Raw genomic sequence first — 22,635 nt, forward strand, 5'->3', positions numbered from 1 at the left:
TAAAACTGCCATCATAATTCCAATACTTGTAACAATTTAACTTTTTTCCCATTCACAGTGTATGTCTAGTATTTGGATTTTCCATCACTTTAAATGGAAATTGGGGTTATGTTTGTTTATCATTGTTTTCACTTTGCAAAACTTTTCACTGCTACTTTGACTGTGCCATAGTCATAATAGGAAATAAAATATGTTTCATTGTCACCCTTCTTTATGTTTTAAAAATTATAAAGTGAAACAAACTTATTCAAATTTCAAGGGTCAACCAAATGGCTCTACCCAAAATTTGTTACATTTATATCAAGTTGGTAATAATTTGCACATTACTAGTGTAACCGGAGATGAGAAAAATGGACCAGACCAAGATTCAAACCAGGGGCCCCTGAAGTCAGGTGCCCTACCAACTGAGTTTTCTAGCCAGTGGCAATCAAACCTGACTAATTTAGAAACACGTGTAAATTTACTGGTGTGTTGATCATAAACATCTTTACTTTATTGCTATAGAGATCGATTCCTGAATAAAGACACATACAAGGAAAACTTCCAAAGAAAATGGTGGTGAAACAACACAAGAAACATGATAATATACAATATCTTGTCTGACTTTATTCATCAACATTGTACATCAAAATGTTCTGTTAAAAAAAGAATTTCAAAAATGTCTTGCAATAACAGCTATAAGTGAATTTCAAAGATGGAAGCCTTCTTATATTTAAAGATGATTCCAAATGGAAGCTCACTGAACATTAATATATGCACCATTCAAAGGGAAACCGCCCTATGTATTGCATGTACTGTGTTGTTAAGTACAAATTGGCAGTCCATATACAACAATTCTGAATACAAGTACTTGTATAAATTATGAATTATTCCATGATTACACTGGCAATATCAGTAATTTTGACAATATACCCTGATCATTTAACCTTCAAATAATCTCAATAAAAATATCTATAAAAATTCTAAAGCATTATCTAGGGTTTTTTAAAGCCAACTTGCATGTTGCATACATTAAAAATTTGTAAAACTTCCAAAAATTGACTCGCTTTTTTCTGTGAATGACTGCATCAAACAGAATTCTAAACTTTGGATATAGCATACAGTTTGCTTTGGTAATTTAAAAGAAAATCATAGAATCATTCAAAATCATCATATTTTTAAATTTAGTATCATAATTTCCTTTGTGATTCTAATTTTATAACTGCATGTTTGTGGGGGTTTTTTATAGACTAGTCTTATGCAAAAAAATTATATATATTATATATTCCAATCAAGAAACATAGAGAAAACCCAGACCCTCGACTAGAACACTCAATACAAGATGTATATATGTTTATATATATACAAGACATACATCAACAAATACAATATTTGGCACAATCATCTAATTCTAAAAAAAAATTGCCATAACAACACATTCTACTTAATATTTTCTATATATTATATATAAAAAAAACCTAAAATACATCCATAATTTTATCTTATCATGCAAACTTGGAGCAATTATTCACAGAGGAATATCTCAAGTTTTTTTTTTTATCTTTAAACGATATTCCAAAAAAAAAAAAATCTCCAAAAACAGGAAAAATGTGTAAATTGAATTCCTTAACCACTGGAATCAGATCATCAAAAGAGATTTTTGTTAATGAATAATGCTGATTAAGAATGGACTTTCTGTTAAATATGAGCAGTATGTGGTAGAACGTGTACAAACACAGAGAAGACATGGAAGCTCTGTCATCACACCTCATAACGCGGAATAACATCTCTATATAAACTGTATATATAATATATATGAACTATAGATAATATGCACCTTGAGTGAATATGAGTATTCCTGTTTCCCTACAGTAAAAGCTCCAATAACTTTCTGACTGGGCAGCATTTAATAACAAAATCAAAAACCTTAGAATATTATTATTGCCTTCAGTTGAGTCATTATAATGATGACAAACATTTCTTTTTTCCTTACAGCTTATCTAAATTGTACTGAGGAGGGAGTATTTACCACAATAAAAAAACATGATAAAATTTTGAGTAAATAAAATTCCTAATATAAATACCTATTCTAAATTCCTAAAAAATAATTACTACCTAATGCCATAGTTATGTCAGCAGATGGATACTCAATAACTACCTCTAAATATTACAACAAAGGTTTTCTTGATAAATTATCCAACAAGCAGCCTTATAATTACGAGACAAAATCCACTGACTAGAGATTATTCTGTGGCAGTATTATAATATTGCATTATAAACTCACTCAGGAACATATTGAAAGGTTCTAAGGATAATCATAACACATGCTGACATTCACCACACCTTGTACACCAAATAAAGACATTATTATGATTATGGCACGCTTCCACTTCTATACATCTTCCAACATTTATATAAAGGAGAATTTGTCATGAAATTATTCTAAACAAAATAAATGTAATAACAAATTAAAGCAAAATATACAGCACCCTTTTCAATCTAAGAGAACTAGTATCTATATATACTATTTCTTCCATGAAATTCTTAGCTATGTCAAACCTTGGCCACTGGTTATCATGAACACAAATGTATAAGTATGCATTGGTTAAAAGAGTAACATCTTTTCTTTTTAAATAAAAAAAAACATTCTATTCATAAAATAGTACAAGAGAATCAACAACTACATGTAAATGAAATCTTTACACAAAAAATCATTTGGCAACACAAAACTTCACGGAGTAAAATTTATCATGACACATAACCAACTTCAAGTGTATATCAAGTACGAAATGTTTACCAATCAACAAATGAGTTTAAATAACAATAAAAAATAACAAATCATGATTCACATTTTCCCTGTATCTTCACATATTCTCCTCAGCATTAAAAACATCAAATGTGCCCTCTTGTATTTAAATGAAAACAGATCTTGGAATAAACCTCTGGAAAAACAGGATTCCTTGGGGAAAGCCATTGTAAGAGAAAGCAGACTAGTCGATACTGTAAGTCCATCATGTGTCTTCTGTACTCTGAACTACAGAAATTTTTCTCCTTTTAGCATAATGCTCCATTCTGTCTTCTAAGCTGTCTGAAAGAGGAAGATAAAAAAAACTGCAACACTGTCAATTCTACCAGATATGTCTCTCGAGATGGAGTTGCTCCCCTTTAATTGAGCATAAAAAAAAAAAAAAAAAAAAAAAATCACCTTCAACAGCAAAGTTCAAAGAAACTAGTATCTACTTTTATAATTTCATTAACTTTGATTGTTGAGCAAACTTTGCTTAGAATTCTTACCACACAATTGTCTTTCTAGCAGAGGTTTGTGGACTTTGCCCTTCATTGGTACAATCCAATCAGCCTGGTTACAAACAGGTCCACTCAAGTCGGCCCAGGGAGCTATGTCACTGTCTGCAATTCGTAAGATGACATATCAGAAACATTCACCATGAACTTGGGCTTCTAATTCTTTAACAATAGGACATCAATGACGAAACATTTAATAGTAAGTACCTGTTTCAACCTTCGCTTTATCCATTTCCTCCAACATCCTCTTAATCATTGATGCCCTGCAAAATAATTATAAATTTATCAGACAGATGTCTCCTTTAATACTGAAGAAAAAGAAAATAACTAACATTTAAATTCAATATAAAAATTTTATCCTCCCCAAAAAAGTATAACATGAATAAAATGCAGGCATTTCTAAAACTTTTGGAAGTGTTGTCTTAAACAATTATCAAAAATTTTCAGTAAAGTCATCACTAGATAAATATTTTCTGTATTTATAAATCTGACTATAGCCACAACAGTCTATCCCACAAGAACTTGTGTTCTACCTGATTATATGTTGTGCCCAGATCTGCTGCAAATGCTTGATATTCTCTTCATGCCAATCTGTTGTAAAGAAAAAAAAAGAAACCTCTAAAAATAACCCTAGATATCGCATCATTTCATTTTTTTTAAATCAATGCTTACAATATAGATCACGTCATTGATAAAACTGATTTACATATAACTGCCATGAAAGAATCATGCAATTTTATCTTTACATTACTGCTACTTACCTGCTTCATAAATCCATTCCATGTCTGCCGCAAACTCAGCATCAAAGAGATTCAAGGGCAGCTCTGAAAATGTGAAAATAATTCCATCATTTGAATTTCAAATTGTAAATTAAGAAAATTGAATTTCAAATACATTTACACATGTATTGCTTTTCCCGTTACTGATTGAAAATTTTCTGTAACTGTTTATTTCAACAACAATGAAATCAGTGTATTTCATTGTTTATTTCATTCAAGTCCCCCAAAATGTGCAAATTTTCTGTATTCCATGAAAATTGGACCTCTGAATTAATATGACTACACAGTAGAAGCTTACCTGAGGCCATTGTGTACTGTGGTTTTCTGGGATTCTTTTCAACATCCAACAACTCATCAATGATCTGCATAAGAAAATCATCACAGTCATATATTAGAATTATCTCCCTTGGTCTTCTTTGACCAATCACAATTTCCTCACATTCACAAAAAATGACAATGAAGATACATGTACTTAAGAGTCAGTATAAAGTTTGTACCTCGGGTTTCTCCTTTCCTTGACCAATCATGAACAACAGAGCGACAATACAGCGGATCTGATGCCACAGGAATGCCAGGCCAACAATGGTCAGTTCACACATCTGGTAACCCTCCTCTCTAATCAAGGAAAATCAAAACACATTCAATCACAGCAAAAAAATTCTCAATACAATGTTCATATTTGATCATTACTAGTTTACAGATCAAGAAGCTTAATTACATGATATTCTTAAGTACATATTTTAATAGGCAAAAGCACAAGCAGTTGCCTTACCCTTCATCCACAGTCAATATTTCGGCTGATACTATCTTCCTTGTATAATTCACAACCCCATTTCCCACATCCATTTTACAGAAGTTCCTGTAATCATGTTCTCCAATCAGCTTGTCCACAGCCTCTTGCATGACCTGCAAAAAAGAAAGTAGAGTAAACAGCTGAATTCCTCATCACTTCATCTCCCATTTAGTTACAACATACATGTACAGAGTATCATGTCTATTTTACATTTAAGAAAATATATGGATATTACCAGTATTTGTACAAGCAAACACTTTGTTTATACCTGTAAATTAAGGCTACCCTTAGGAAAGAAATACTTGTAGGTTCGCTTCTTGCAGTCAAATCTGCAAAGAAAAAAAGAGTAAACTTTTATCACCTAAAAATTCAATTTTTTGATCAAAGGAAACCATTATCAACAAGGAAACAAATCTTCAATACTACTAACTAAAATCTAACTTCAGATTTAACTAAAGAACATGATTCTCTCAGAATGATATAAAGTCTCACCTAGCACTAAAGCTTGGGTCTACAGGGGCCCAGGCCAGACATCTGATCTCAGGAGGAAGCACCTTATTAAGGAGGTAACAAAACCGCAACTCTGTAGCTTTATCTCCTACAAAGAAAATTTATACATATATGGATTATCTACAATGTATTTATTTATTTAATTTTAATGTTAAAAGTTTTTTGTTTACAATGTAATGTTACAGTAATTTTGAACCTTATTCATACATGTAGGTACATGTGGTGAAGTAATTATGAATATTCAATATGTACGAGTAAAATACATTGTATTATATTGTATACAAGTAATATTGGATCCAAACCGTTTACGTACCAGGGCGTTCCTGTGCAGTGCCATCTTCTCTGATCTTAACTCCAGTCCCTTCCACAAGATTGGTACGAACATCAAGGGAGATTACCTAACAAACAGATTTCTGATCAGTACTAGATAACTACAGGTATATCAAATTTTCTACATAAATATCAAATACACAGTTAAGCTTTTCAAAATGTGTATATATAACTAACTTATATTATCCTGTCACCTGCAGTTTGACTGACATTTTCTACTCTTTTTTTATTAAAGTTTTAGATTCTTCAGGATACTATATAACACTATTATGGACTGTTTAGAAGAGAGACATCACAAATTATCAGGTCTGCAAGCACCCTCTGGTGACAACCCTTCTCAGACCTGATAATTTGTGATGTCTCCCTCATAAGCATCCCATAATTGTATATTATAGTTCTGATCTGGTTTACAATATTTTTTCCAATATAGTTCTACGTTCATCTACCTGTAGTTTTTTTTTCCTCCTATTTTAAAAGAAAATAAACCATATATCTTATCCTTTCAACTTTTATTTTGCTTGCTTCTGTTTAACTAAACATACCTGTCCAAAAGCACTGACTCCCTTGTCCGTTCGTCCACAGCGGTGGTAGTTGGAGGTTTCTCTAGACTCAATCAGCTTGGTCTTGAGCAGGGCCTCAAACAGGGCTGTCTCAATAGTTTTCTCTGTATCCTCTTGTACAGCGAAGCCATGGTAGTCCCAGCCTAGGTACAGGATCTTTAGGGCAATATGTCTCGTGTTGTACCTGTTTAAATCAGTCGTTTTTATTATTGCAATCACAATTATCAATACTACTGATACAGATCTTTACTGCTCTGTGAATAAATTGTAAATACATTTACATCATATATTTCACACTGCACATTTTTTTAAAATTGTAAATATCAAACATTACAAGAAAAATACAAGCACTTTGTTAAATTCAGACTTTAATGACACACAGAAAAATATCATCTTAACCAGAAACATAGGCATATGCCTGTGTGTTCAGGTGTTCTCATCATTCCAATAATTGAAAAGTTAATAAGACCTTCTGATCGGTCAATATGTAGTCTAAATGTTCAGTATATGGATGGTCAGACAGACATAGTCACTCTATTATACCTCCACCTTACTTTTTTGTGACAGTAGTGTGGTGTTTGTGGGGGAGGGGGGATAAAAATGCACATATAAGATGTCAAGAAATTCACTCTTAAAGTTTTATCACTTGAGGCATGGCAAAAAAAAAAATCCCAAACTCTGTCTTCTACAGGCCTCCACATCAAAGAAACCCTAAGCTGTTAAGCAATTCTTAATTCATACTCATATGTTGATAAAGAGTACTATTTCAAGTAAGCAAAACAACTAAAACTCATACTTCTTAAAATCAAATTCTCTGCCTTTGGCCTTTTTCTTGATGTGACCTTCACCTTGACCTTTCAGGACAACATTTCGTAGCTGTTTTACGTGGGACTCAAGCTGACGAACTCTTGTCATCAAATCCTGAAATGAATAAAGAAACATGAAATCTGGGAATGTAATACAATTGTATTTGTTTACAAATACAATTATTGCAACAGCCATAAATGCATTTTAATATTTTTTGGGGCCATACTGACCATTTTTCACTGTAGTGTGTGCACATTCAATTTTTTGGTTAAATATGTTTTCTCTGGAACTGTAATTATGATATTTTCAAATTCATTTACATCAAAAAAAGACTTATTTGTAGAAAACCAATGAAATACATACATTATCAATCTTTTTATCAATCTGAGACCGGCAAAAATAAAATTAATCAACTATTCATTAATGCAACCCACAAAAGGTTATAATAAACAATTCTAAACAAAATGCGCAATTCTCTTCACATTATGAGGGAGATAACCCTTGTCTTCCATGAGTGGCAGGCCAGATTTTTGACCTGTCACCTGCACATTTACATACATTTCATTACTTTCCGTGTATGTGTTACATCACCCAACACCTGATAGTGTGTATTGTCGACCACTGACAGCCACGTAAAACAAATCTCCACGAACACATCCTCTGAGCCCCAACACGATCTAACAGTCAAAAATTAACTGTGTTTATTTTGTTTGGAGGGGATGAAAAAAAAATCAAAATTCTGATATCAGCTGGTGTTCATGAAAGTTTAATTTTTTTTTTATTTTCTATTCTGAAATTTAATATACCTTACAGGCACGCATAACCAATGAGAAAGCGTGCTGACCATAAATCAAAGTATCTGTGGATACACAATATTAACATACACTGTCACCAACTATCTACTTCTATATCACCAATAATGGAGATTAATTCAGTATCTGCAATCTTCATCTTGATTATTTTACAGTAAGAACATAACCACTTTTCATGGCCCCAAGGAAAATACATAACGTTTCAGAGAAAATGTAAATGCATGTACCTTTGTGCACAGACTGCCGCATACCTGGCGACAGCTTTCTACGGTTAAAGGCACTTCATTCCTAAAGCACAAGTGGGTATTAAAAAACTACCAGCAATTAATCACTTAAATTAGACAAATTTTATTCCTCCTATCTTGGCAATAGGAGCTTATGCAAATAGGGCTCATTTGTATTCAGCAAAAATGTCTTTCTGGATTTTCATTCACTTATCCCATTCCTGCTAGATTGGATGATGATAAAAGTTTTCTCTAAATTGTTTCCTCTACCTTTTTTAAGCAATCAATAATCATTTTTTTTATATTAAATAAAAGTAGAAAGTTCATTCTAGAAACTTAAGCAGTTTTTTATCTTTATGTAAAATCATATACGCTACTAAACAGGGGATTTCCTCTCTGAATACAGCAATGCTAACGGATTTATTGAATGAGAACTTGTATTGATTAAGATGTCAAATAAGATATAGCCCTGACAAGGCGATTATGTCATCTCATCCATCACGATTTGTCAAGAGGGTGAATCTACCCACAGTTTTAAGTGTCATTCATTATCCAGTCACTCACAATGAATGTAATCATGTCTGAAATGCCACATATGTGGGTAATCCGACTTCAATAAATCAATGCTACCAAATCTCAGGAGTTTACAAATTATATTCATTTGAGAGGAGTTTTTTTTTTTTTGTTTTCCACTATTAATAAACATATAAGAGGGAATGGATTGGGTATCAGATTCATTGTGGCTCAAATTTTCTCTACTCTGTTATAATTGACATCTGAAAAAAGATTCTTCAAACTTCATACATGTATCATGATTTTTCAAGTGTCAATTTTTTTTTAAAACAAATAATTCTTTCTTTCAAAAATGAAATTTTTTTGCAAATTTAGGAAAACAGCTCTTCTACAGACATCTAGAATTTCTCTAATTTATCAAAAAAATTTCTCCAAGTGCCAAAAAAATAGCCAGTTTTAAAGATCTAGGAAATTGCTAATTAAAACATGACAATACAACATCTACACAACCTCAGATCACATAATAAAACATGAAAGAACAGCCTGGGGCTACGTTTTTTTGTGTCTTTCACTGTACAACTTTTTCTCTTGACAAAGAGATGACTTGTACCCACAAGTAACAGACCCTTAGTACCCATCCATCAACCTGACTTCTACAAACAATAAACCTCATTCATCTTTCATTGCCAATTAACTGTGCAGCCCAACAAAATGGCTAATGTTTAGATATGAAAGCTCTACATCCCCTAACCCATCACTTTAATGCATAAATCAAGAAAATTTTTCCCCATTTACAAAACAACTTGTATAATCTAATCTGATGAAGCAGGGCAATAGCATTTAATCTGCATCCCTTATTCATATACACTGGAGTATTATCAATAAATGCCTTCAAACCTGGCAATGCTATCTAAAATTTTAATCAGGGTACCAGAAAGCTCCGCAATACGAGGGCGATACAGGCTACAGGGTATAACTGTCCTATCTGTAACGGAAACAGATTGGTATCGAGAGATCAACTCCCATTAAAATGCAAAGATGATGTATTCACCGAAAAACAAAGAGAGGGCCCCTCAGATATTCAGGTTACCTTATTTGTTAATTTTTATATACCTGCACCATAATTCATACTTACATTATTCATGATCAATTGCACATTGTCTAATCATTAAAATTTCATTTAATTCAAACAGGTTATTGAGTTTTGTACTATAAATGAAACCCAAAGTTTATACTATCTCATATAATTCTCCTGCAATGGGCCTCTTATTTTGGGGTATCCATAGTAAAGTATGGAGTCCTCCGGGTATGTGAATATATGAGCCATCTACCTCAAAGTTCTTTGTCTGATATATTAAATTTCCCCCAGAGAAAACTTTTAACATTCCTATATATTCTTATCAAATGTTTCTGCTCATAAAAGATTTTTGCTTGGGTACCAGTAAAGTGCAGATGGGAAAAGCATTTAGAATTTTATACATGTAGTTACAAGTCTGAAAAGGCATCCATTTTTTTCTGCTGTAAAACATCATTAATATATGTTTATGTATTATGTGTGAATAAAATTAAAAAAAGATTATCAAATGGATTAAGAGCACACTATTTTCATGAAATTGATTTCCACTGGTAATGTGGACAAGAAATATTTCCTCATTTCTTCCCATCTTTTCAAAAACTGCTTTATTAATAACGTCCCTAATTTTCCCATCCTGTTTCCAAACACACTAGTGTACCATAATAAGCCATCTTACCCGCTAGCTGTCTAGTTCCCCCAAAAAACTATTATTGACCCCCAAGAAAATTCAATAAAGTAACCATGGCAATGAAAATTATGGGTGAAAAAATTTCATGGCTTACGGCCATTAGGGATGGATTATATTTGGACAAACTCGCGGTATATGACAAAGTGGAGGATGTGCCATCAATATTCTGTGGTGTGTTGACACTCAAGGGTGCATGCACCAGCAATTTTTAACATCTTCTATCAGTTCAATTAGTTAAGTGTCTCATCAAGAAACTTTCTAACACACAACCCAGGTGAATGATCCAGGAACATTGTAATAATTACAATACATCCTCAAATTCAGGACTTCATAAATTGATGTAATTGAGGGTATAGTTTAGTATTTTTCAGTCTTTCCATATAAGCTACAACTTTCTGATATTATTACAAGTATTTCAGTTTTCATTTGGAAAATTTTCATTTTTCTTACATCAATTGTTTTTAAATTTTAAATTACCATAAAATTCATATCTAAACTATCAAGCATGAAATAAAAACTGATTGCTAAGAGAATTTTTTTAAAATTTAATTCCTAGTGTATTTAATTGAATTCTACTACTCTCCTTTAAGGCATCAGCTTATTCAATAATTTAAAATTGCTTGTAGATAATTTAATGAAAGCCCACTTTAAGAAGATGAAACTCTCCAACATTAAAAATCAGTTTTCAATCTGATGCTTCATCAAGAAAGCTCTCTCTCTCTCCCCCAAAATCCCCTTGTCCTCCCAATCGATAACAGACCCAGTGAAAACCCAGATATTGATATTTTCTTAAATGCTCTTTTTTTCACCCTGCCAGAGTGGAGAAACATCTTGTCTGTAATATGGAATTAGACATTATACCCCAACTGTGCTATGTCTTATTAGAATATTTCTTTTGTGTATGGATCAATTTCTTAAGATGCAACCACATATGGGCCCCATGATACACAATAAGGTTTCAGGGTGTTTTCACCTTCACCATCCACAACAAGAAACTGCCATGTGATAGCTCTACAACGTTAATAAGAGAGTTCAAGTAACTTGTGACCACTTTCAAGCAACTTCCTTGACAGATTTCAATGAAAAGCCTCCTTACATCACTAGATAAAACAAAATTTGACAGGAAAACGAAAGTCCAATTGTGTCAGTTAAAAAAAAGTATGTTATTTTGAAAAGTGTTTCATATCATTAATATTCGATTCTTAGAAATCAAATTACTAAACATGCTAAATTTAATATGTAATTTTATATCAAGTGTTTTTCCAGTAGACTGGTTCCAAATGGATAAGTTTCCATAAAATAAAGCCTTTGTAACTACAAAACTGTTTGTCCAATTCTAACAATAGAATATATTGAAATAAATTCTTTTCTCAAATAATAATATTTAGTGAAAATAACCAAGCATTCCCCCTTTTTTTATTGAAAACATTCATAAAATAGGTTTTCTGTGTTCACATTATTGAACAAATATAATTAAAAAAGCTTTTCATGATTAGACCTACTATGGCCCTGTTTACAGTGTTCATTAATAAAAGTTTCAGTTTTTGCCTGAAATAACCCCAAACTTTAACAGGATAAGTAGCTGTGATGTTCTGATCTGTGTGCTACTGTAAGAAGTCACAACAGGATATACACATAAGTGTGTCTCAATGGCAGAAAAATTAGTAACTGCACTTAAAATCAGTACAGAAATGATCTTATGACTTTCTTCTTACAAGTCTGAAGATTAATTAATCTATAAGTTGAAAAAAAGAGATTAGGTAAAATCTCTGTAGCTATTGTGCAACTTTTGCACAAATGTACAAAGATCTTTTAGCCGAGTACAATGCATATACAGTGTATAAAATTCAAAATATGAGTAATTTTAGCACAGTTTGGCATTTCACCCATGATAATTAGGTTTGAACTAAATCTACTATCTTATTCCGAACCTCAATTAAGCCAGCGGGATTTCATGCTTTGGAAATAAGATACCCTTCACCATGAGGTTATCAACTAATTTCCATGAACTTTAATACATAATTGACCCTTTGGGGTCAAAATTACTATATCCAGTTTAATTACCTTACTCCATAACATGCAGGGTTTTGTTTTTCCAAGGATGCCTTGGATTAGGGAAACACTGTACACCTGATGATATTTAAGGCGCATGAACAAGACAAAATGCGTAGACATGCAATATACAGCTTGTCTTGTACCTGGGCCTCAGTGGTGCCCTCTACCTTGTCTGCTTTTCCATTTTCCGTTGACAGATCATCGTCCCAAATGTACGTGTAACCATTCTCCATCTCACCCTCAGATATAAGCTGTCGCAAATTGTCACTCATTTCTTCATCCTTCGGGTTTGACTGAACTCCCAAGCACCTGTCCAGTTCTCGCTTGGCCACAAGGTCTCGGAGTTCTCGTCTTACATTGGTTTCCGGCATTCCTCTTTGGTTTCCATTCCTATGAGCACTTTGGTTGTCACTGTTGCACAGTGTTGTAGAGTCAGCAACATCTTGTTTGGTTTGGTTCTCTTTAAGAGAGGTGTTTATCACCTGGTAAGGTGTGAATTTCTTTCTAGCTTTGGCTCTGCTTGGACTAGATGTCTTTGGTGTAACTGAATGAAAGCTGTCATTAGAATTTGACTCAAAAGAGTCTGTAGGACTATGTTTGTCTTGATAACCATTGTCTGTGGGTTCCTTTTTCATTTTCACCAATGGAAGTGGAACATCTTGTTGGTTAAATTCAGGTATCACCATCCCCATATAAGGGGAATCCCGGCTTTGAATATTTGTCCCAGCTGTCATGAACAATGGCAAGTTTGGGGTTGTAAAAACAGCTTGTTGGCTAATAACTGGCAAGTTGACTGGCAAATTCATAGATGGGGTTGTAAAAATGGCATTTGGCAAAGCATTGTGGAAAGAGTTCGGCAAGGTATTGGGCATAGCAATTGTAACTTGTGGCACCATAGTGACAAAGTCTGTTGGGCCATTCATGTGGTGTGGGGTGGTTGGTGAGGATGACTTAGTATGCATCATGTTGAGATCACTACTAGGGGAACTAGAAACATCCTCTGCTTTTTGGGTGCTGGGGGACAGGCTAGAAGGGGTGGGAACAGAGTCATTCAGGGACCCAAACTGATCATGGTCTCCCAGTACTTCCACAAACCAGTGGTTGACGTATCCTAAACGCATGGTGAGCTTTACTCGGTAGCTACACTTATGTCCCCTCATTTTGGTTTTTTCACAACCTGCAATGTAAAAGAACATAAACAATTTTTCTTCTTTTTTTACAGTTTAAATTATTTATCTACAACAGAATCAGCAAATTGTTACTATATAGCTAAAAGAATTTCAAAATCAATGCAGCTACCCTTTTGCAGCCTGCATATCATTCCTACAAAAAGGCTGCATGGTTTACAACTTTATGCATACTGATTAAGTACTGGATCATGAATTCATCTTTATCCACTTAGTATTCCATAGGCACTGCACCCATAACCCAAAAAAAAAATCAATATTCATCTAATGAAGTCATTACCACAGTGATATAAAATGCAAATGAGCAGTGTGGGATGTGTGACATAGTAGCTGCTTGGAGACTTTTCTACCCTCATCCTGCCTGAACTCGATCCGAAGGATAATTTGATGCATCGTGCATGAGACTAATTTAAAACAATTTTAGTGACCATATCAATACACACACTACCAGTAGAATGCCTGTATTGTAAATTGGTGTCATCATCATTATAAACTGTAATTTTGACATCAGACCATGTATTCAATAACAATGACACAAGAGGAATGGGTGTCCTGTGGTACAGTGTCATTTTTGAAATGCCGAAAAATATATATATATTTTCAGGATTAACTGGAATAATAATCTGCAGTGACTTTTCCTTTTCAATCAAATGTTATGACTCTCTTCAAATTTCTCTTACTTTTTTCCACCAGAAATTTAGCTTTTTTTGTTATAAGGATGTTTCAAATTATGTAATATTATGTCAAACTACATATATGTATCAGGAAAAGAATAGTTTTGTTTGAAATTCTTGAGAAAAACCAAGTTAATATCACTTTAGCAACTTGCAACTTCTTGGCCAATCATTAACAGTCACATGACAATTATGTATGCCTCGCTGTCTCATGCAAGTCACCCATATATATTTAACCTTTCTAATTTTAAACCACTTAGAAATACAATACATAAAAATAACAGTGATTATATATATATACCAGATGGGAGACAATTTTTTGTATGCAGAATGAAAGGAAATCAGTATTTTTTTTTTCTAATAGCATGAAACACAAGAAATGCAAAATACATGTAAACCAGTGTGGACATTCAACAATCTACGGCGTTGTTGACTTCAAATAAATAGTCAAATAGACATAAAATATTTTATACATCTATTTTTTTAACAAAGCATCATGTTTGTAACATCTACCTTGAAACAGAAAATCCAGTAATCAGATATTGTCAAATTTAGATTTTAAATAGAAGTCCCACTAACCTGCAACACATTCTCCATATCCCCCACAGGCCCGCTTACATGCTCCAGACCCACTGCAGTACAGAGTCTCCCTGGCAACAACAATCTGTTTGGCATTTTTAGCTCTCCCAGCTCTGATGGTCCCATTGGTCAGCACCATACGACCAAACTCTGTGTAGGAAAACTGATCATCCAAAAATGTTTTTCCTTTGATGACCTCCACATAGATCTTATGAACTTCCCTCCCTTTTCTCAACATGTTGGCCCTCTCGAAGGTTGAAATTCCCGAGAGGTAGGACCACAGTTTGGCACACTGCACCAGGGTCCCTTTCCATGGGGGACGAGGCTCTTCTGGAAGCACACACTGATCTGGAAGAAGTTTTTCTGAGACGTTGCCTTTGACATGGGAGGATCTTTCTCCTGGCATGATGCTGGGGTCAGGTAGGAGTTTGGAGGTGAGTAGTGTGGGGTTGGAGGAGGGGGAGTCAGCGTTCTCAGATCCCTGGAGGAGTTCTGTACATTTTTCTGCCAAGTTTTCACTCTCCAAGTTTGAAGATGTGGAAGATGGACTTGCCTACAGCCGTATAAGGTCAAAATAAATAAATCATGCATATAAAAAATTTCAATTCACCTTAGTTAGTATTTAATTATAAAAGAAAATATTCAAAAAAGCCTTATTATCTCCTTCCTTGTACATGCTTTGTCTTTCAAACCCAAATAAAACATCCTTAAACTTTTCTATAAAACCCTGAAACTTTTGTAATTTATCAGAGGACTCTTAAAGGTCATCACACATTTTTATTCTTGAAGAAGTATGTGCAAAATGTATTAATATTTCACCTCTGGTCCACAGCAATAGAATTCACCCACCCACCGCATTACTGTTTTCTCTACTACATTGTGTGAATGTCTATTTCACCAAAACAATGATCAGATAGTTCCCGAATTCATCAATTTTAAGTACCCAATTAATTTCTAGAAAAATTACATAATTCATGCCACAATAGGAAAAGATGAACTGAGTCTGATAATTACTTTTTTAAACTCTACTTCTAACAATCTATGCATTTTTCCAATGCAGAATAAAATGGAGAAAAAAAAAATTCTAAAACTTCTATTATAAAAAAATAAAACAAAAGCATGCCAAAGACTAGAGTACTGTATAAAAGGCATATTCAATAGAATTGTATGCCATGGAAAATTTTATGTGTGCAAGAAACGTCACTATAAGCAGGTATACAGATTACATGTATTTTACATCAATAAAATGCTTTGTATAGTTTGAGCCATTTGCATTATAGTAAGGATAAATCTGTTGCAGTAGATGTTGAAGAGATGAAAGTCATGCTTATTGTCAAATTTGTGTGTGATTGATCATTGTTCTTATTATGGCAATGTCATATGTAGGCTACAGAGTAAAATGTCTTAGTGATAATTCTATTCCATTTCCACTTCTTGTCAAAAGAGAAGGAGAATCTCATTTTGGTACTGATATTTCAGGTGTGTGTTGATGTTCAGATTAAATATGGACACCAAGTTCAAGTAAATGTATATATGTGAAAATTCACTTGCTTTATTAAGAGACAGCTTTACTGTAATCTTGACATACGAGTACAAAAAATGAGATACAATGAAATGTTAGCCACATGTACCACATATCCCATACCAAAATGAGTTTCTAAATTAACATCAGAGTAACATTCATACCATGCAGTTTATTCAATATTTTTCTTGTTTTAACTTTTTCTTCCTCACACCCGGTTGCCGAGACATCACCCATCACCAAACCTTAATTCCCTCCTCCTCAGCGCTCCGCAGGGCGGGATCAAACACCTTCAGACGCGGCATAGACAGGTAAAAAAGCTATATCTCAAACACGAAAGAGGCAAACAGCTGATATAAAAAAGGCATTCCTCATGCAAATAATAAATGTTGTTTGTTTTCCAGAGAACCCTGTGTTTTTTGACCACCTATAATAGAGTAGGAAACCAGGAAAATAAAACAATGTATTACCATAAAACAAAGAGCATTGTGGTACATTCTCTGCTCACCCATGCATGACAGGACATAACCCATGCAAAAGAGACCATGCAAGTCACTCTCAACCATTGTTCTGTCATATTTTGGCTCGTAAAATCCCCAAACCCCAGTAGTACAACCCTTTTAATGGTCTCCGTTACCCATAATGGGACGGTTAATAAGACAATATTTTTTTGGGCCATCTTCGCAAATGGCCTTTTCTAAATTCATGTACCAGAATTATATTGCAAAGGTCAGTGTATTGAACACTTGGCTGTGTAGCATGTTAAATACAGACTCAGACACTATTATTTATTGAAAATAAATTTTGTTTTTTTATTTTATATCTGTCATCTTTCAAGACATCAAACATCTTTCATTTGCAACAATGAAATCTAAATCTTACTGAAGGTGCAAACTTTCCTAATGAAAGCATTTTGTCCAAGGACATAATAAAATTCTAACATATCCATCAGTTTAGCTTTTTTAAGCACAAACATTAATACAAATTTTCGTAACAAATATCAAATGCAATACAGGGAGCTGTTTCAGGAAGAAGAAGTAAAGATGAAAAAAAATATCTAGGTTAATTAAACAATAATTCTTAGATAATCATATTAAGAAACTCTATCTCATGTTTAAAGTGAAGCACCTTAGAATATCAAGTTAAAAAGTTTACATCTATTAAACCTTCAGTATACTACGAATGTTTTTCAAAAAAAAAAAAAGACAGAAAGAAAACTGCAAAACATTTCTCCTATGAAAATCCACCAAGTCCCTGTAAAATTATAACTGTATAATACATAAATTTGCAGGAAAGCTGCAGGGATTTTTACATCAGACACAGATTGTAGTTTGACATATAAATCAAGCTTGTCCCCTACTGTGCTGCATGACCACAGGGTTGGGTATCAGCTGGGTTGATTATGTAATGTAATTGCCAAGTGATGACTTAATGATATATTGGATACAAATATGTATGACATTATTAAGATATTAAAATATCATGTTGCACACAGAGCCACAGGGGTACTCTGGGTACAAAATTCCTCTTCAATGATAGTGTAGAAGATCTAAACATATCTACTCAGCTAATCATTACAGATTGTGGAAAATGCTAGTATACAAAATAGTTACTGTAGACAAAATTGGCAGAGTTTTAAACCTATAATATATGCATTATATTTTTTTAAAGTTCATTCAAGTTATATAATAAAAAAAGTTGTTAAAATAGAGCTTAAATATCAATATAAATATATGTTCAATAAATATTTCATAATTTTTTAAGTGTTTTCTGTAGCTCTAAAAATAGGCATACAGAGTGTCACAGCCTTTCCTTATCTTGTCTAAAAACAAGAGAAACGTCTAGCTGACGGTTTTATACTTTTGATCCTAACAAGTTGACAAAATGATATATTGTGTCTGTTTTCGTCCTATGTATATTCGCAATTTGTATGTGGATAAAACTCCGCCCCCCTTGACGTCATGCTTCAATGATTCCGATAATGAAATGGCTGCGAAAAGGAAAGTCACGGACGAATGGTTTCGTTATAACGGAACACCCGAGCCATAACCCCGTAATCTGTGTCGACAATACAAGATAAAAATCTACATATGATGCGATAGATTAGTAAACAAAACGGACATTTAACAAGGCAATCTACAGCATGCGAAGCCAAAAATACCGACAACTTTACGCTACGTGTAATATTTACCAGGGTATGTAGATTGAGAGCCATGCATTAGATAAACAGCTGGTCAAATTCTCTACCCATTCTCTCATTCCCTACGCTTCAAATGACGTCTAAAAATGATTTCCACTATATTTTGTCAGCACAATTATATGAATCAATAACTGAATTAAAATCTAATGTGTCCTACCTCTCTGGACAATTCCTCCAGCTTAGCGGGTGTCGATTTTTCGCCGAGTAAGTTCGGCACGTCTGTCTCGGGTGCTGCCATGTTTTCGTTTAATCTTCGGTGTACTTCATTTCCGTCACGTGACCTAGCGCGGGTTGGGTGAGAGGCATACCCAATAAATCAGGGGTAATTTTTAAATTAAATACAATATGATTAATGGGTAAATAGTCGATAACACTTGAATTTTATTGGATTGCTAGAGGTGTAAATGTAGATAGATGTCTTGTCAGGATTTATGTCGTGTATTTCCTTATCGCATAGGTAGATCAAGGTGCGCGATAATGACACAACCCCATAACTACCTTCGATTCATGAATAGGGATTTTTTTAAGGTAAAACAGAAAGTAGAAACAGAAACGAGTGTATTTTTTATTAAACAGTTATTGAAATTCCTGTTTACCTTAATTATATGTATATTTTGCTGAAATATATAATCACTAATAGTATATGAAATTAAATTTCGATATTTAATGCATGGTTGTTCATTTACAAAATAATGTTTATAAAAAGTTATAAAAACTTTTTTAAAGGACAAATTAAACTATCATAGTTTTGTAATATACCTATTTTTTTTTTAAATTAAATAACATATGCCAATACAAATATATATTTGTGATTAAAATATTCTATAAAAATCTGGTAAAATTTTTATGGATGAATTTACATTATAATGTTTTTAAACCGACTGGTTCTGAAATACATATTAACGTTTGGATTGAAACTTTACATGCACAAAATAAGTATTCCCAAACACTAAAATGCTGTGAAGCGGTCGGTGTAAGGCAATATCGTGCACCCAGTCGATGGGAAGTGGATGTGTTAAAAATTGATGCTGGCTGCTGGTAATGATAACACAGCGCGCTGAGTACGTGCAAGGGTATGCGGCTGAGGCTCAATGTGGGATGCGGGTTCGGAGTTAAAAACTTGTTTTTCCCTAAATTAAATAATCTGATGCTGCCATTCAGACATAACAGTTGGGCAAATAATTTGAGAAACGTTTCTCTGAAATATACATCTGTTGATTAAGGATAATAATGATTATTAATTAATTAAAAGTATATTCATTTATTCTTTTTTTGAAATTTCTGAACTTTAGGATTTGATTTTTTAAATAGTAATATAAATAGTTGAATATGCGTGTGAATAATTAAAGGTGAAATTTAAATTGCTGCTGGTGTATTTACGTGCTTTACATTGTAACTGTATTGTTTGTTTTCTTGTCCTTTCAGTTAGATCTCCTAGCACATACCCCTTTATTACATTTTTACAAAAATCTGTTTCCATGACAACTAACTTCACACTAACCCCTATGTGATGCGATAGTTATTGACTTGTGTTGGAATCTTTAGAAGGCTCTCACGCGATGGGTAGTTCTCGCCGTTTTACAACCCGGCACATTTCTACAGATAAAAATCGATGGAACAAAATCTGCATTTTTTTCCCCGAAAAAGAGACAGAAATGTGGTTCTGTCCTAATTTTTCAAGTTGACTAATCACCGAGACACAGAAAATTTTCAATATGGACATTATCTCCGAACACAGTGTTTCAGGGAAATAAATGTATATTTTTTCAGTCTCTTCTGATAAACGTACACATGCTTGTATATGTATATCTATAGATGCTTTAGTATTTACCCAGGATGTTGCCTAATCGCATTATAAGAGCTCTTTCCTGCTAACACGCCAAGGAGCCAGTCTTCTTTATGGGTGACATTTGGGGTTTGTAGCAAGTTATTTTTAACCCCAAGAGAAAGAAAGGTTTCTGAAAAAAAAATGTACCAGAATCTTTTTCCTTTGATAAACACTTAAAATTACAATACATACGTTAATCATTCATTAATGTCTCAACAGTGTATTGAAGACTTTGAACACATCTCTGTTGTTTTTTGGGGGATAATGAACGGAAACAAGAGAAGAAGTGGGGTGAATACCTCATTAAAACTGTTCATGTCTAGTTCATTTTTCTCAAGAGGCAGATTCTGAACGTCAAGCCAAAACTTTAATTGCACAATTTTCAGATTGTCGACTTTAATTTGGTTACAGCTATTATTGAATAAGAAGGGTAGAACTCCTTTGTAAAAACACTCAGCAGATCGAGTGAAAATTTTATGAAACTGAGGATAAGGGAGTTGTGGTGATATTTAATTGTTATAAGTTGTACCCGCATGGGCTTTGCGTACTTGTATGTGGACCTCGATCTGTACGTCCTCGTGTAATTGTTACGACAGTCATAATGAAAGCATGTTGAACTTAAGTTTATCAATATATTTAATAATGCCCCCTCTCTCTCTCTCGTATGGTGTGTGTGTGTGTGTAGTTAAGGTAAAAAAAAATGATTTATTTTCAATCGGAATTGACTTGAATATCAAAATAACCTCTTTTTCAGTACCATTCAATGATATTTCCCAATTATATAAACGATGTCAACGTGAATATGTCATTAACACTTTTCCAAGGGAGGAGTCCAAAAGTCAATTCAGTCCAATTTACTGACTACAGCTGGCACTGAAAATCGGAGGAGTGTGTGTTTATTTAGAATATATCGTTTGTCATTTATATGTACTTTACTGCAACGTATTATTTTTTAAATTTAGAATTTGAGAAATTTTTGAAATCACAATTTTTTTTACCTCGATGTCATAAGGATTCCGGAAAACAGCCCTGGAACTGAAATTCTTTTATTTTTACACCCCTTCCCCCAAGTATTAGAGAATATTCTCTATTCACATGAAATTTTGAATTAATTTACACATTTCAGTCTTTATGATTTCTTCGATCGAGTCCCATTTCCCCTCATGCAGATCCCATTTAAACCATTGTACATAATAAATTATTTGAATCCTCATCGTAGAAGCAATTTCGGGGTGGGATGGGGGGCAAAACTAAATATTTACAGTTGGGGGGAGGGGTGGGCAGTATCAAGTAAAACTTTCTTGATCCATAAGCCAAAAAATAAATAATATAAAAGGGCATCAAACGTTATTATTTATGGGGCACAAACATAAAGTAGCTATGTTTCCTATAGTATACTATATATATCGGCATTGAAGGAGGGGGGGGGGTGCTCCCCCCGTGTCCCCGGTTCCTAGGTTGAGGCTCATGGCATTCACAAGAAAAGGGAAGTAACTTTTTATGGTTTTACTATCTGTATAACTGATAAGAGTTATCCTTCCTTCTTAGCACTTGCTTAGTAACGTAGTTCCAAAGTAGATGGTTCGGTTCAAGATACATTTTCTTATCTCCCACACAGATTACATTGCTTTCTTTCCAATAAATTTTTCAGTGGAAATCTGATTAGTAAAATTTTGTTTAAAAAGTAATACTCTTGAAAATGTTTCCAAAAAACCTGACGCTAATAAAACTTCTCAGTACATTTCAAAACTTTTCAAAATTTATTTTGAAGTGTAAAGTTACATTTTCTCACTTTCACCAAATAATGTGGCTTGGTCAAACATAAAGTTGTTTAACAGATCACTTCTTTAGTGAGAGAGCACGTATTTAAGCAAATAAACATTTGAATTTCGGAAGAAAAAAAATTATTTTTAATCTTTTATACTGTTTAAGGATTAAATAAGTTAACCAGAATAGTTACAATAAATGACCAAGTACTTAGCTTAGTGATTTTTTTCTACATGATCAAAATTCATTAAATAAACAACGCTGTGAGTGACCATGTAGATTTACACAATGACTTATTATTTCTATGATTGCAGCTGCATTTATATTTTGTTTAACCTACATTGAAAATGCAGAATAAAAGAATTGGATAAGGTACTTTATTATATATAAGTATTTAATGTTTGTGTAATGTTGGTATATAAGCAATCGGGAAATGTATAAAAAAAAAAA

The 22,635-nt window shown here is 33.4% G+C and overlaps 1 protein-coding gene across 2 annotated transcripts; it reads right to left on the bottom strand.

The window, feature by feature from the left end:
* Positions 1-586: 586 nt before the first annotated feature.
* Positions 587-19,013, bottom strand: LOC133172055 (uncharacterized). Of its 2 annotated transcripts, none has more exons than XM_061306861.1 (16): positions 18,748-19,013; positions 14,869-15,421; positions 12,572-13,605; positions 7,051-7,175; positions 6,237-6,438; positions 5,678-5,762; positions 5,347-5,452; positions 5,123-5,183; positions 4,834-4,967; positions 4,559-4,676; positions 4,360-4,423; positions 4,044-4,106; positions 3,816-3,873; positions 3,490-3,545; positions 3,274-3,387; positions 587-3,067 (listed from the first exon to the last, which is right to left on the bottom strand). In XM_061306861.1, the coding sequence occupies exons 1-16, from the start codon at positions 18,826-18,828 to the stop codon at positions 2,991-2,993; spliced, it is 2,931 nt and encodes a 976-aa protein (XP_061162845.1). In that variant the 5' UTR covers positions 18,829-19,013; the 3' UTR covers positions 587-2,990. The 2 variants fall into 2 exon arrangements, with proteins under 2 accessions (XP_061162845.1, XP_061162846.1); XM_061306862.1 differs by having other exon boundaries at positions 12,596-13,605; positions 18,748-19,011.
* Positions 19,014-22,635: the final 3,622 nt, after the last annotated feature.

Source organism: Saccostrea echinata, unplaced genomic scaffold (genome assembly GCF_033153115.1).
Source record: "Saccostrea echinata isolate AGI-Se365-2 ecotype Australia unplaced genomic scaffold, CSIRO_AGI_Sech_v1 ptg000054l, whole genome shotgun sequence".
Lineage (NCBI taxonomy): Eukaryota > Metazoa > Mollusca > Bivalvia > Ostreida > Ostreidae > Saccostrea > Saccostrea echinata.